This window comes from Bos grunniens, chromosome 22 (genome assembly GCF_055505025.1).
Source record: "Bos grunniens cultivar Pamir isolate PY7600 chromosome 22, Bosgru_T2T1.0, whole genome shotgun sequence".
In the NCBI taxonomy this organism is placed as follows: Eukaryota; Metazoa; Chordata; class Mammalia; order Artiodactyla; family Bovidae; genus Bos; species Bos grunniens.
The window spans coordinates 43,942,899-43,958,705 of NC_141186.1; the positions used below are offsets into that span (position 1 = coordinate 43,942,899).

The 15,807-nt window shown below is 35.1% G+C and overlaps 1 protein-coding gene across 10 annotated transcripts in view; it reads left to right on the top strand.

Moving 5' to 3' along the window:
• Positions 1 to 15,807, top strand: part of DENND6A (DENN domain containing 6A) — a 72,336-nt gene that overhangs the window by 36,370 nt on the left and 20,159 nt on the right. For 6 of the 10 annotated variants that reach the window (XM_086367364.1, XM_086367370.1, XM_086367368.1 and 3 more), the window contains 8 exons: positions 4,110 to 4,175; positions 4,263 to 4,327; positions 4,900 to 4,989; positions 6,873 to 6,926; positions 7,033 to 7,142; positions 7,340 to 7,442; positions 8,812 to 8,886; positions 9,737 to 11,987. In XM_086367364.1, coding sequence (XP_086223490.1) covers positions 4,110 to 4,175; positions 4,263 to 4,327; positions 4,900 to 4,989; positions 6,873 to 6,926; positions 7,033 to 7,142; positions 7,340 to 7,442; positions 8,812 to 8,886; positions 9,737 to 9,868 — 695 coding nt within the window. In that variant the 3' untranslated portion in view covers positions 9,869 to 11,987. Of the gene's footprint in view, positions 1 to 4,109; positions 4,176 to 4,262; positions 4,328 to 4,899; positions 4,990 to 6,872; positions 6,927 to 7,032; positions 7,143 to 7,339; positions 7,443 to 8,811; positions 8,887 to 9,327; positions 11,988 to 15,807 lie in introns of those variants that run through there. The other 4 variants (XM_086367367.1, XM_086367366.1, XM_086367373.1 and 1 more) reach the window with 4 other exon arrangements.

Consider the following 15,807-nt stretch of genomic DNA (forward strand, 5'->3'; position numbering starts at 1 on the left):
CTAGGAATTGAAAACAAGAATTAAACATTTTTGTGGTACTGATACTGATTAAAGAAGTGGCCACAGGCTGTGCTTTCACTGAAAAAAAAAAAAAGACATGTAGTACCTTTCTGTGGGCTTCGCTTGTAGGTCCATCAATAAAGAATATGCCTGCAATGCAGGAGACCGGGATTTGATTCCTGGGTCAGGAAGATCCCCTGGTGAAGCCAATAGCAATCCACTCCAGCATTCTTGCCTGGAGAATCCCATGGACAGAGGAGCCTGGCGGGCTACAGTCCACTGGGTAGCAAGAGTCGGACACGACTGAGCAGCTAAACCACCACCACCTTTCCATGGTGCCTTTCCATTCATGTTTAATGAATGTTTATTAAATGAGTAAATAAATTCTAACCATTGGCAATTTTGTTAACCTAAATGACAGTTTAGTGGTACCTCTGACATTTTCTCACTGGACATTCTTGAATTTTCTATGCAAATAATTGAGATGTGAACTGTCCAAAATGTTCTTTTAATGATATTATGATATGTTACTTATTAAGACTTTTCTTTTGGTATTATGGGTATTATATTTAATACATTATTAATTTATTTTATAAAATATCCTTCCTGGAATATAAATAAATCTGATAGACATATTAGAGTCAGGAAATAACATTTTAAACCCTGTTATTTACAAATATTAGACTCAATCTTAGACTGAAATCCTTAGAAGCCTTAAGAAATGGGGAAAGGGCAAAGGACTTTACCTTGACAGTCAGTTCTGTGTGACCTTTAAACCTTGGATTCTTTGTCTGCTGGGAGAATTAAACACAGTACTTAATTCATGGCACTCTGGAAATGTCAGTGTCATGATCCTTTGACATTTCATTAGTGTTCTGCCTGATAATTCAGAGCACAGCAGTGACCAGAGGCTTATCTATGAGAAGATATGGAAAGTTGGTTTTTATTATAATTTAATCTTGATATTTACTTTCTTATTTTAGTCCTATTAATCTATACCATTTGATTATTTGTAACATAGTAGACTACTGTTTCGGAGAAGGCAATGGCACCCCACTCCAGTACTCTTGCCTGGAAAATCCCATGGATGGAGGAGCCTGGTGGGCTGTGGTCCCTGGGGTCGCTAAGAGTCGGACACGACTGAGCGACTTCACTTTCACTTTTCACTTTCATGCTTTGGAGAAGGAAATGGCAACCCACTCCAGTGTTCTTGCCTGGAGAATCCCAGGGACGGCGGAGCCTGGTGGGCTGAGTCGGACACGACTGAAGTGACTTAGCAGCAGCAGCAGACTACTGTTTATTGTCCTTTTTCAATGAGAAAAGGCTATGTGTTGGGGATGTAAGTATTATTATTAGAAGCTTTTGAAAAGATCATTGGTAAAATAGCATGAACTGATGAGCCTGCTTAACTTTTTAAGAAAATGCCAAACTGTTTTCTGCGGTGGCCCACCATTTTACATTCTTAACCAACAGTGTATGAGGGTTCCTATCTCTTCGTGTCACATCCCTGCCAACATTTGATATTATCTCTTCCTTTTTTTCTTTCTAGTGGGTTTGAAATGATGGCTTTAATTTGCTTTTTCCTAGTGACTACTGATGTTGAGTATCTTTCCATCTACTTATTAGTCATCTGTATATCTTATTTGTGAAATGGTTTAAATCTTTTGTCCATTTAAAAATTAGGTTCTTTGTCTTCTTTAGTTGTAAGAGGTCTTTATGTATTTTGGACACAGGTTTTTCTCAGATACATGATTTACAGATTTTTTCTCACCGTATTTGACTTCTTGTTTTGTTTTCTCAATGATGTCTTTGGAAGTGCAAAAGTACTTAATTTTGATGAAGTCTAGTTTATCAGTTTTCTTTATTTCTTTTATGAATTGACCTTTGATGTTTATCTAAGAACTTATCTAAGAACTTGTGCCTAGCCTAAAATCACAAAGATTTTCTACTATGTTTTCTTCTAAAAATGGTATTGTTAGCGCTTATATTTAGGAACCACTCCAAGTTAATTTTTATGTATGATGTGGGGTTCAGGGTATAACATCATCTTTTTTTTGCACATTGATATCAAGTTGTCTTAGCATCATTTGTTGAAAAGACTGTTCTTTATCCATTGAATTGCATTGATACCTCTTTTTGAAAATTGATTGGCCATAAACATAAGGTTTATTTCTGGGCTCTTGTTTCTGTTTCATTGATCTTATTTTTATACCAGTATGTCTTGATTACTATAATTTTATAGTAAGTTTTGACATCAGGAGATATAAATCTTCCACCTTTCCTATTCTTTCTCAAAATAGTTTTGTCTCTTCTGGGTCTATTTTGGCTATTTGCATTTCCATATACATTTTAGGATAACCTTGTCAATTTCTGCGCATTGGGCAGAAAACAAAAAAGGTAACTGGAATTTTGATAGGAATATATTTGGTTACAACGGGGAATATGTAATCAACTTGGGGGAGAAGTGCCATCTTAAAGATACTGAGTTTTTCAGTCCAGAAACTTAGACTGTCTCTCTGTTGTTTAGATATTCTCTAATTTTTCTCAGCAACATTTTGTAGTTTTCAATATACAGGTGTAATTATGATGTTAGGTGTAGGTTTTTCATAGATGTCCTTCATCAAGTTGAGGAAGTGCCCTTCTGTTCCTACTCTGTTGAGAATGAGTATAATGAATTGGTGTTAAATGTTAAATGCTTTTTCTGTATCTGTGGAGATCATCATGTGGTTTTTGTCCTTTTTAATAAAGTATATTGAATTAATTGATTTTTTTAATGTGAAACTAACCTTACATTCCTTAAATAAATCCCATTTGGTATATAGTCCTTTATTATTATTATTATTATTGATACAAAGAAAAGTAAATACATTTTCCTGTTCTGTGGGTTGTCTTTTCACTCTCTTGATAGTATCCTTTGATGCACAAAACCTTTTAAACTGTGACGAAGTCCAGCTTGTCAGTATTTTCCTTCATTGTCTTTGGTTTTGATATCACATTCATGAAAATCCATTTATCTTTTAATTTAGGAGTATTGGGTATATTTCTTAGGATATTTTTCCTTTTTGCCCATTGATCTTGAGACCAAGACCACTGCAAATTTCTCCACAAGTTATAAGGCTTAACAGGTCTGCTTAGAATCCTGACTTTGAAAATTCAAGACTATCTAAGTGGATCAGTAAAACTGCAGAAAAAGGATGTTCTGTCCAATTAGCTGGGAGGGCATAGTGAAACTGAGATTTTGCTCCCCTGGACCCAGAAGCTTGTAGCTTTATGAGAAATATATATGTGTGTGTGTGTGTATAGTTTTAATCCTGCAGAAAAATCATTCCTCCTGTTATAAAGGGATTACTGTACCTAGTTTTAATTCACCCAAATCCTATTAAATGAAGAAACATAATGCAAGGATAATGGTACTTAACAAGTATTCCTCAAAGAGAAAGTAATTCTACTACTGAATATTGTATCAAATTATAAACTGAATTTCTAACTAGAAATTGGGTTTGATGATTTCATGAAAGGTGAAACATTTCCCCTCAATGTAGAAGAGTCCACTTGTGGCTCAGATTGCGGTTGTGCCTTCCACTGTCGCCACCTGGTGGCAGTGTTTCTACACTGCAAAAGCAGAATTTGGGGCCGTACCAGGAAAAATAAAAATAAAAACAAACTTTGAATACTACAACTGCATATTAATTTAGGAGTTGCTTTCAATTCTGTTTACTCTTAAATGGTATTATGTTTGACATCATATTCAAAATGCTATTTTAGTCATGTTCTATATACTTAGCACAAAAGATTTTAAAGCTTGAGTGATGAAAAGGGAAATTTTAAAGTAATGATCAGTATTAATGAAATCAAATATCCATTTTATATAATTTACACAGGTTGTTTCTGTAATGTTGTTATAACCCAGTGTTGCTTTTATCCAGTTTCAAAGTACTAGAAATAAACTCTTAAATATCAATCGATGTTAACAAGAACACCTTAGCTGCAGCATCCCTGACTAATAAGTATTAAATAACAGCCAGTGGATTATCAGTCTTAGAACATTCCAGTTTTGTGATATGCAAAATTCAAATAACTACAAGAATCTTTATGATGTTTCCCTTCAGGTGAAATACCTAAGCAGGTTAAAGTGAAAAAACTGAAGAATCTAAAGACTCTGGATTCTAAACCTGGTATTGACTTTTACTAATTTTTAAATATATACTATATAGGTAAATGGGTCCTACTGCTTACCTTCTTTTCTTTTCTTTACTTCTTAGGAGTTTATACTTCTTATAAGCCATATCTAAATAGAGACGAAGATATCATAAAACAATTACAGAAGGTGATTACTTGCTCATGTATTAATTTAAATGTTCTTACTCAGGTATGCAATATCCAGTAAGGTAATATGTGCTTTATGTGCAATCACGTGAAAAGAGGTCTCTCTTCTGAATGAATACCTCATAAAAATCAGGAGACTAATGTAGCAGCAATTATGGGCTAGAAATATGGGGGCTTCAGCTACCAACTAGTGCCAGTCTTCCTGAAAACTTAGGAATTATAGTGAAAAAGTTATGGACTGTACTATGAGGTAGCTTAGTACCTGACAATTGGGATAGTTAGCATTTTTTTGGAAAATACATAGTATTAATACAGCAAGTATGAAATAAAGATAGTCATTGTGAGTTAATATTTTAAAGGATGGGATGAATATCTTATATTCTGTTCTAAGGATTTTTTAATAGGATATTGCATAGTGAATTTCACATTAAATTACTTCAAGATGAAGTTCTAGGTTTTTTTTACATCAAATAAAAGTCCATAAATTTTTATATCAGCTAAGCTTCTATAATCATTCATTATTTTCTATTCTCTGACACTAGAGTCTAGGTTCTCATTTTTCCCTCTTTTAAGGGTGTTCAACAGAAGCGTCCTTCTGAAGCTCAAAGTGTTATCCTCCGACGCTATTTTTTGGAACTGACACAAAGCTTCATCATTCCATTAGTAAGTTAGCATATGTATTTGCTTAATTTAATGACTTGTTGAAGAGCACATGATGTTTTTTCCATCCACCAAAACCTTATCTTAAATTGTTTTGGTTGCTTATGTGTGTAGTAGTTAAAATAGAGTTCTTTGCAAGACACCCAGACTCTTGGTTCTGGTAATTAATTGTGTAATTTTGATAAGTCACTTCCTCTCCTTGACTCTCAATTTCTTGATGTGTAAAATGTGGCTAATTATACTTTTGTTAAATACTTCTCAGGGTTGTGAATCTTAAAAGATAATCATTATGAAATGTTATATAATTATTGCATTTTGCAGCTTAAAATGTTCTACTGGAACTTCTTTCTCTGATATTATTTTCTTGAGCATAATTTGATATATCTGTTAGCATGTAGTTCTATGATGTAGTTCCTTATGTGTCCTGTTCATTATCTTTTCCTCAGTCTGTCATATAGTAGCACTCATTCAATAAATATTTATGAAATAAATGACTAGGTGATATGGTTATTCAGTGAAATTCAATGGAGCATCATGTTAAATTACTAAAAGATGCCTCACAGTATAAATAACATGATGTAGTCCTGGTCCGGAGACGGCATCAGAGAGAGACTCATATAGTTGCTAATGTAATCTGTCTAAGAATACTGTAGAAGGGAAACCTGGAAATCTTTGCTATTATACTTTGGGAAGGAATGTTCTCTCTGGGTCTACAGATGTCAGGTTATATTGTTCTATTTCAGTCTGCTTATTTAGGCAAGTGAACTTGACTGTAATGCTTAATTAAGAGCATGGGCTAAAATCAAGTAGACCTGAATTCAAGTTCAATTTGTATGAACTTGGGCAGGTTATTTAGCCTTTCAATGCTCAGTTTCCCAGTAATACCTACCACAAGGGATGGTTGCAAATATTAAAAGAGATCATGCATGTAAAATGCTGAGTAAACTTCGTGGCACACAGTTACTTGATAAGGTTAATTATTATCATTAAAAATAGATATTTCTGGAACTTCCCTGGGGGTCCACTGTAGTATAAGACTTCACCTTCCAGTGCAGGGAGTACAGGTTCAGTTCCTGATCCGGTAGCTAATACCCCACATGCCTCTTGGCCAAAAAGCTAAAACATAAAATAGAAGCAATATTGTAACAAATTCAATTAAGACTTAAAAAAAATAAAAAGATAATGAAAAGTAGTTTCTTGGATTATCTTAAATTTAGTTAAATTTTTATTAAAAGTCTGACTTCTCAATTGAGTCTAAAGTTAGTGTATCTATTGAGAGGAGTGATGGTGTTGTTGATCTCCATTGAAAGAGCATACGATAAAAAACTAGGAAGCGTCCACTTTCTTTTTTTTTTTTAATATTTATTCTTGGGTCTTTCCTGGTGGTCCAGTGGTTAAAAATCCACCTTGCAATGCGGGGGACACTGGTTCGATTTCTGGTCTGGGAAGATCCTACATGCTGCAGGGCTGCTGAGCCCATGCTCTGGAGCCTGAGAACCACAACTGCTGAAGCCCATGTGCTCTAGAGCTTGTGCTCTGCAACAAGAGAAACCACCACAATGAAGAGCCTGCACATCACAGCTGGAGAAGGTCCACACACAGCAAGGAAGCCAAAATTAAATAAAATGTTAAAAATACTCATTTGTTTATTTGGCAGGGTCTTGCGTTGCATTCAGGATCTTTAGTTGCAGCATGTGGGATCTAGTTCCCTGATTAGGTTAGGGATTGAACCCGGGTCCCCTGCACTGGGAGTGTGGAGTCTTAGCCACCGGACCACCATGGAAGTCCCATGCCCACTTTTTTTAAGTAGGTCAGTTTAAACATTTTTGAAGACATCTCTGGGCAAGAAAAGCTAACCTTGACTAACTTTTTTTCCTTGGACTTAGGAAAGATATGTGGCGAGCTTGATGCCTTTGCAGAAAAGCATTTCTCCGTGGAAGGTATAACTATATTCCATTAAATTCCTATATCAGTTCTCTAACTACAATTAACTTCTGTGCCTATATCCATTTTTAATCTTTAAATTCAGTATGTCTTGTTTTCTAGAGTCCACCCCAGTTAAGACAGTTTCTTCCAGAAGAATTTATGAAAACACTTGAGAAAACAGGACCTCAGCTGACCTCTAGAATAAAGGGCGACTGGATTGGACTTTACCGGTTAGTGCCCCCCCGCTTTTTTTTTTTTCTATTTCATCCATCTCTAGATCTTTATTTAAAAATGAAACAAAAAACTGGACTTAAGTATATTCTTTAAAAAAGAATTCATTGTTTCATATGGTTTTCCTAGCTATAGGTAGAAAAGGTATTGAGGAAAGGAAGTTAAGTCATATCAAACTTTTTTTTTTTTTTTATAGGCATTTTCTAAAATCTCCAAATTTTGATGGTTGGTTCAAGACCCGGAGGAAGGAAATGACCCAGAAACTGGAGGCACTCCATCTAGAAGCTCTTTGTGAAGAGGTTAGAAAACAGCGTGTTTGTGTGATGATTAACAGCTATTGAAGATAACTCCATAGGGACTGGAATGTTCTATTTTTATCCACTACTTTATAAATAGTAATAGCTAACTGTTCTAGATCATGTGTGATGTGCCGGGACTGTGCAGATGCTCGAAGTGGATAAAGTCTTTTACTCTTCACAGTTCACTGAAGTTGGTATGTTATGATCTGCTTTAGGGTACATTTGAGGATTACAAATTAAGTGATTTGCTTCAGATCACATCACTGCTAAGTAGTGAAACCAGCAGTGTGCTCGAGCCCGCTTGCACTGGCTCACAAGAGCTACTTGTGTGCATCTTTTCCTAGTTCTGTATTCAGGGATCTCAGAATGGTAGCTTGAAATCAGCTACAGAGGAACACTTACACCACAGAAACTGGCAAAGCTACAAGCTAAGAGACTTTTCCTGGAGAACCGGTTGTTAAATAGCATACCACTGGATGAAGTTAGGATTCAAATCCAAGCAGTCTAACTTGATATCTTTTCCACCATGCCTTATTCACCTTTCCTAGTTATTATTAATACATTTTTCCTGTATTTGGACTTTTCCACATTCTATAAATTGTCAGAAGACTATTTTAAGTTAAGCTACTTTTAAAAATACAAAGGATAGAGACTTCCCAGATGGTCCAGTAGTTAAAAATTCGCCTTGCAGTGCAGGGGACATGGGTTTGATTCCTGGTCATGGAACTAAGATCCCACATGCTGCAGAGCAACTGAGCCTGTGCTCCACAAGTGCCCTGCAATAAAAGATCCTACAGACAAATAAAATAAATTTTTGTTAAATATACAAAGGATAGTCTCAAAGTGTGTTTAGCTTGACGTGGGTTAGCCTCAGTTTTAACTTTCTAATCATAAACTCCCAGTGACTTTCAGAAAAAGAATACCATGAAGATAACCACAGATAAGCCCAGGAAGAGATTATTTGAAGATACGAAGTTTATATCCAAGAATATATTCATATTCACAATTATCTTAATGTTAGTTCATGTTCCTTATAAATTACTCACTACTTACGGGTGGGGGTTAGTATTGTATCTTAAGTTCCAAATTTGTTTTTCTTGATTGATCTAAAAGGAGCACTTCAGAAAGGAATTTCTTACATTTCTTACATAATATTTTACTTCCAAATATTAGACAGTCATTCTGGCTAACATCAAAAAGTATCTGATTCTCACTGTCTCATGTACAGAATTATTCTTAAACTGTAATGCTGTGTCTGGGTTAAAACCCTGTTCTCGTCTTTCCTTTCCAGTAGTTTTGCCTATTAAAAGAGCATGATTTCAATATTATTTTGAGTATTTATTCATTTGGGATTTGTTTATTCTTCTAGGACTTACTTCTCTGGACCCAGAAACACACAGAAGTAGAAACAGTGGACCTTGTATTGAAGCTAAAAAATAAGCTGGTATGTAGCCAAAACGGCCAAAGATCCATAGGGTTATTTTGCTCTCGTTTGAGGTGGTAGTCTGTGATGTATCACAGAAGTAAATTTTTAAATGAGAGGACCTGTGATTGGTCGGTTGATTATGATCTACTTGAGTGACAAGTATTTTCAGTCCAGTGACGGTTGATGGTCACTGGACTGAAAATACTTGTCACTCAAGTAGATCATAATGAAGCCATATATATATATATATATATATATATTTTTTTTTTTTTTTTTTTTTTAGTTATTTACATGGAGTCTAATGAGCTTTACCGAAAACATTCTGACATATTTAATACCACATGGTCTGTGCTGGTATTATCTATGTTAGTATTACATAGAAGTTTTTTTTTTTTAGAAGTTTTTTTTTTAACTCAACAATCGTACTGTTAATGTGTCATGTTCTTTGCTTTTTTTAAGAATGCTATGCTATGCTAAGTCGCTTCAGTCGTGTCCAACTCTGTGCGACCCCATAGACGGCAGCCCACCAGGCTCCGCCGTCCCTGGGATTCTCCAGGCAAGAACACTGGAGTGGGTTGCCATTTCCTTCTCCAATGCATGAAAGAGAAAAGTGAAAGTGAAGTCGCTCAGTTGTGTCCGACTCTTAGCGACCCCATGGACTGCAGCCCACCAGGCTCCTCCGTCCATGGGATTTTCCAGGCAAGAGTACTGGAGTGGGGTGCCATAGCTTCTGTTAATTCTGGTCTCAGTCTGAAGTTTTCAAATCTTTGACCATTAATCAAATCTTTGACTGTTTATTTAGAGAATATACTGTGTTAATCCAGACACAAAAGATAACTTAAATGCTTCCCAAATGTTCCTTATATAGTTACAGGCTGACCGAGAGCATTTACCTGTGAAACCTGACACTATGGAAAAGTTACGGACACACATAGATGCAATTATCTTAGCATTGCCAGAGGACCTGCAAGGCATATTGCTCAAAACAAGCATGACATGATATTTGCCAAGATTTTCCAGCCAAAAGGATTGTACACCATGAAGCATACTGACATTTCAACCAGATGCACAAGCTGTCTCGGAGTGGAAAATAGCGGTGAATGCTCGCTACAGGGTTGAAAGACTATACTGTATAAACAGACATTTTTAGTGCATTATTTTTAAAAACAGATATCTGTGGTGGTTCCACTTTAATACTGAAACACCGAAAGGCATTTCTATATTTTTAATCATGTTCTAAAGTGCTCTTATGAGAGACCTGTGGGGCCATCAGTTTAAGTGATTCCAAACTGCAGTGCTGGCATTGCAGGTATTTTTTTAAATTGGTGCTTCTTTGCCCAATCATGTTAAAACTCAGGGGGATATAAAAATAACATTCACACTGGCTGTCTTCTTAAGAAGAAGGAAAAGACTGAACTGTCAGACTGTAGTTAGAAGTGATTAATGCTTTTGTAGTGCCTTCCGTGGTCCTACATGTTTCACAGAAGCCCAGCTGCTAGTCTTGAAGCTTTTTCTTAACTTTATTATAATATGTAGTTTTTTATAAGGCGTTTTTTGAGTAATCATTGCTTAAAAATATATTTTTTGCCTCCTATTTTGTTTATTATTAGTGGCATTGGTGTTTTTTTAAACTGTCATATAGGTTTCATTTCATTATTTTCTATACCATTTTCAAATTTAATCTTAGTTTCACTGAAGAGAAGAAGGCATCTAATATTAATTATGGAAAAGTTTATTTCCTCTTACCCTTTACTAATTGAGCCTGAGTTAATTGGCTTGGATGTCTTTCAAAGACATTCTAATTACAAACCTCATAATCAGCTATTTTTATAAACTGAACTGTTCCTTTTTTAAAGGCATTTTTATACCTTTTGTGTGATAGTCATTTGAGTGATTCTAAGATTGATTTTTAGCATTATTTGTTTGGTAGGGTTTCCCCGCCCCCCCAAATTAATATTTCTCAGATTACTTTCCCTGCTGTTGACCTGGGAACTTTTGCCTGAATCACTGTTGTATCTAAGCTAGTTTTGTTGTTGTTTTTGTTTGCTTCTGTTTTGTTTACAGTGTACTACCTTGCCAAAAATAGAAGATTGTGGTTTGGTAGAATAAGGTTCTTTCCGTTGGTGTTTGAATAGGAGTGTCCTGAAGAAGCCACTATTTAAAATAGGCATCCATGACATAGCACATATGTGAATTACCCTTTACATATCCAAATTTGGTTGTAGGTTGTAGAAGAAATGGCTTCAGGAGCTATCTCTTAGTCTCTATTAATATAACTCTTAAGGGCACTCCCAGCCTAAGAATGGGTCCTTGGTGTATGTAACTGTGGTCTTCTATCCAAATGTGCCCTTTTCTCATGGATGTAGGTCTCTTGAAGCATACCTCAAAGTCATGGAAAGAATACTGCATTTGAAAGAAGTCATTTGCCTTGGATCACATGAGTTATTTTGTGAAGCAACAGTTGTCCTCATGGAAAAGGGGCAGCAACTTTTATATACTAAAGTATTTAATATCTTCCTGGGAAACCTTATTTAGATATAAATGGTCATCTTATTATTTTTCAAAAAGGCGTATTTTAATAATCCTACAATTTATATGCAGTTTGTGACCAGAGTTTGAAAGTGGTTAGTGTCACATCAAGGATCTTTTAAATTATACCACTACAGGATGTATCATTTCAAGTTTATTTTGCACAGCTAAAGAGTAGCAAAGGATGCCAGTTAGCATAATAATTGTATCTACATATTTACTATACTTAACAGAAAACCTAACACATACTGAAAACCATATCTTACTTACCGGGTTTATCTATTAATTTCAAATTATGTACTTGTAAAAATAACTTAAAACTGCATTGGGAACCTGACAAAGACTGAGTGATAACTTAATTTTTTGTGTGATTTTTAAAATTGTCTTTTTTTTTTTTTTTTTCTGAAGAGACCTTGTTAAGATCTAAAACCTGCCATTTAATGTTTATCTTCACCTCACCAGCGTCAGAAGGAATCACTGCTTTCAGGGTGTTGTGTAATGCCTGTTGCCTTCTGCTTTCAGTGAAAGGGGTTTTGAGAAGGCATTTATGGTCATTACTGAAAACCTAATTAAAGGCCTTGGATTTTAAAGCTGTTGGATATTTTGTATTATTTCTGAGTGAGATTGGAATGCTTGAAAAAAATGCAGGGTAAATGGAACTTTTGCATTATGGGATTCCTTTTAGTTTCTAACTTATTTTTCTGAATTCAAATGAAAACCTTTTTCTGCTTACTTTATTATGAACAGGTGAATGCTCCATTTTATTAACAGATCACAGAATTAAGTGATTTCATATCTTTCCTACTAGTGTATTGATTTTTGTGAAGTGTTCTGATGAAAAAAATTTTAGCTTAATAATCTAGGTATTGTTAGATTCTCCATTTTCTGCCTTTTCTTTTTTAACCTTAAATCTCAAATTTCATTTCTTTCTCTTTTTTGCAAGTAGCTAGTAAATAATACTATTCTTTGGATTTTATTTTTTAATAAAATATATTAGATGTTCCTCCTTCTTGAAGTTACTAGGTAACATCCTTCAAAGTAGACTATAAAATATGTTGGTATATTTAAAAGAAATGCCCGTTGAAATGTGTCCTTTTTTTCTCATTTGCTCATAACTTACCTCACTTGTTTTTATACACCTGAATTTTACTTTCTTCAAGCATAACTTTAGGGGAAAAAATTTAACTAACTTTCTAATATTAGTCATTTAAAAACAGATAGTTCAAGAAGAAAAACCATGTTAATTCATAGTAATGACTAAATTATCACAAATAATTTAGCTCTTCACATATGCCACCTACAACTTGGTTGAATTATGGTATTTATTATAATATCAATAGAAATTAGCATTTGTTAATAGAGCTCCAAGAATTTTTTTTATTCTTTTTGTTTGTTTGAAATAGAGTTTGACACAAGATACAGAATCATGATTCCTAAAATTTATCCTGCATCTAACTAGTTTTTAGTAAGATAAGCTTAAGGTTGATGGTTGACTAAATGAAATAAGTTTATGACTTTTATTTTGCAGTTATAATACTGCCTGTCTAATGAGGCACAAATGAGAAAAAAAAAGATGGCAGTACAATTCTGCTATATCTTAGTCTTTCGTGTTATTTCTGGACTTTTGAACACCAGCCTTTCTCTTACCCATTAGTTGAAAACCATGCTGCTATGCCTTTCTTCAAATTAAGATTAATGTTGTCTAATTATCTTAGGTCTCATTCCATTTTGCTAGTGTCATCACTAGGCTTGGGTTCTTTTGTTTATTTTTTTTAATTACTTTTTATTGGAGTATAGTTGATTTACAATATTGTGTTAGTTTTCGCTGTGCAGCAAAGTGTATTAGTTATACATATATACATATCCACTCTTTTACAAATTGTTTTCCTATATAGGGCATTACAGAATATTGAGTAGCGTTCCCTGTGCTGTACAGTAGGTTCTTATTGGTTATCTGTTTTATATATAGTATTGTGTATATTCAATCCCAGTCTCCCAATTCATCCCTCCCCTCCCCTTTCTCCTTTAGTAACCGCAAGTTTGTTTCTTATATCTGTGACTCTATTTCTGTTTTGTAAATAAGTTCCTTTGTACCATGTACCATTTTTTTTTAGATTCCATATTTAATTGCTATCATATGATATTTGTCTTTCGCTCACTCCGTATGACAGTTTCTAGGTCCATCCATGTTGCTGCAAACGGCATTATATCATTCATTTTTATGGCTGAGTAATATTCCAGTAATCTTTCAAAGAAGGTATGTACCACATCTTCTTTATGCATTCATCCATCAGTGGACATTTAGGTTGCTTCCATATCCTGGCTATTTTAAATAATGCTGTAATGGCTCTTGGGGTCCATGTATCTTTCAGAATTATAGTTCTCTCTGGGTATATGCCCAGGCATTGTATTGCAGGATCATATGGTAGCTGTATTTCTAGTGTAAGAAAGCTCCATACTGTTCTCCATAGTGGTTGTATCAATTTACATTCTACCAACCGTGTAAGAGAGTTCCCTTTTCTCCACACCCTCTTCAGAATTTATTGTTTGTAGACTTTTTGATGATGGCCATTCTGACCAGTGTGAAGTGATAGCTCATTATAATTTTGATTTGCATTTCTCTAATAGTGATGTTGAACATCTTTACATGTGCTTTTTGGGCCATCTCTATGTCTTTGGACAAATGTCTACTTAGGTCATCTACTGATTTTTTGATTCGGTTGTTTGCTTTTTTGATAGTGAGCTGCGTGAGCCATTTGTGTATTTTGGAGATTAATCCCTTGTCAGTTGCTTCTTTGCAAATATTTTCTCCCATTCTGTGGGTTGTCTTTTCATTTTGTTTATGATTTCCTTTGCTGTACAAAAGCTCTTAAATTTAATTAAGTCTCATTTATTTATTTTTTTAACCTTCATTACTCTAGGAGGTGGATTAAAAAGAATCTTGCTGTGATTTACATCAGATATTTTCCTCCAAGAGTTTAAAGTATCTGGTCTTGTATTTATATCTTTAATCCATTATGAGTTTATTTTTGTGTGTGACGTTAGAGATTGTTCTAATTTCATTCTTTCACATGTAACTGTCTGGTTTCCCCAGCACCACTTACTGAAGAAGACTGTCTTTTCTTCATTGTATGTTCTTGTCTTAGTCATCATACCATTTCTGCTTAGCCATTAGAAAGCTAAACATCATGAGTCCCTTATCTTTTTTACTGTTTCTCATATTTTTCCATATCCACCAGGATGAATACTTTGTAGTATAAATTGCTTCTATATTTAGATGCTTTTGAAAAATAGTAACTTTATATTCTGGAGTTACCATACTTTCTATTAAGTGAGTGAAGGAAGCTATTGAAATGATTGATTTTTTTGGTATTAATTTTTATTGGAGTATAGTGCTTTACAATGTTGTTAGTTTCTACTGTACAGCATAGTGAATCAGCTGCACATATACAAATATCCTCTTTTTTGGATTTCCTTCCCATCTGGGTCACAGCATAGTATTAAGTAGAGTTTCCTGTGCTATATGGTAGGTTCTCATTAGTTACCTATGAAATGATTGATTTTGATTGAACAAAATGGGTAAGTATTTTACAGCCAAAGGCTCTGGTGATAGAACCCAGAAAAAAAATTTTTAAACAGCTTTATTGAGGTATAATTGATGTACAATAAACTAAACACAGTGTATAATTTGATGTTTTGACATTTGAATACACCCATAGAACCATCAGCACAGTCATGATGGGAACATATCTGTTCACCCCCACCTCAGATTTCCTTATGCTTCTTTGCACTCCATCCTGTCTCCCTTCCCAATCACTGATCTGTGTTCTGTCACTGTAGATTGGTTTGTGTTTTCTAGCGTTTTACACATGGTGTATACCTCTTTTTTTGATCTGGCTTTTTTTTCCCCTAACATCTTAAGATACTATTTATGTGTCTCCCCTCTGTTAAACCCTGAACCAGCCCCTTTCCCCAGGCTCACTGGGGATGTGTAGGAAAAGGATTATACAGGTCAGATTAGACATGGGAGAAAGAGAGGACTCCTTAGCATGTCCAAGAAGATGGAAAAGACTGTCACCAGGAAAAAGAAGTCCCATGGCCTCCCAGAATGGCATAGAAGAAGAGCTGTTGCATCAGGGAAGAGTTCCTGGAATAAGCAATGATGAGGCTCCCAAACAAAGTCCTAATCCCAGCCACCCCAACTGTGGCAGCCCCAGCCCCAGTATATTTGCCTGCTGTGTCAATGTCCCTAAAATGGCACTTCTTTGGAAGTTATGCCTAGGGATAAGTAAGGTCAAGGGCCCCGAGGCTGCCAAGCTGCTGAGGCTCTGATCTGTCAGCATCTTCAGCTGTTTCATCACTACTGCAGCCAGTGATCCACTTACAGGCACTCCTGACAAGGGAGGGGAG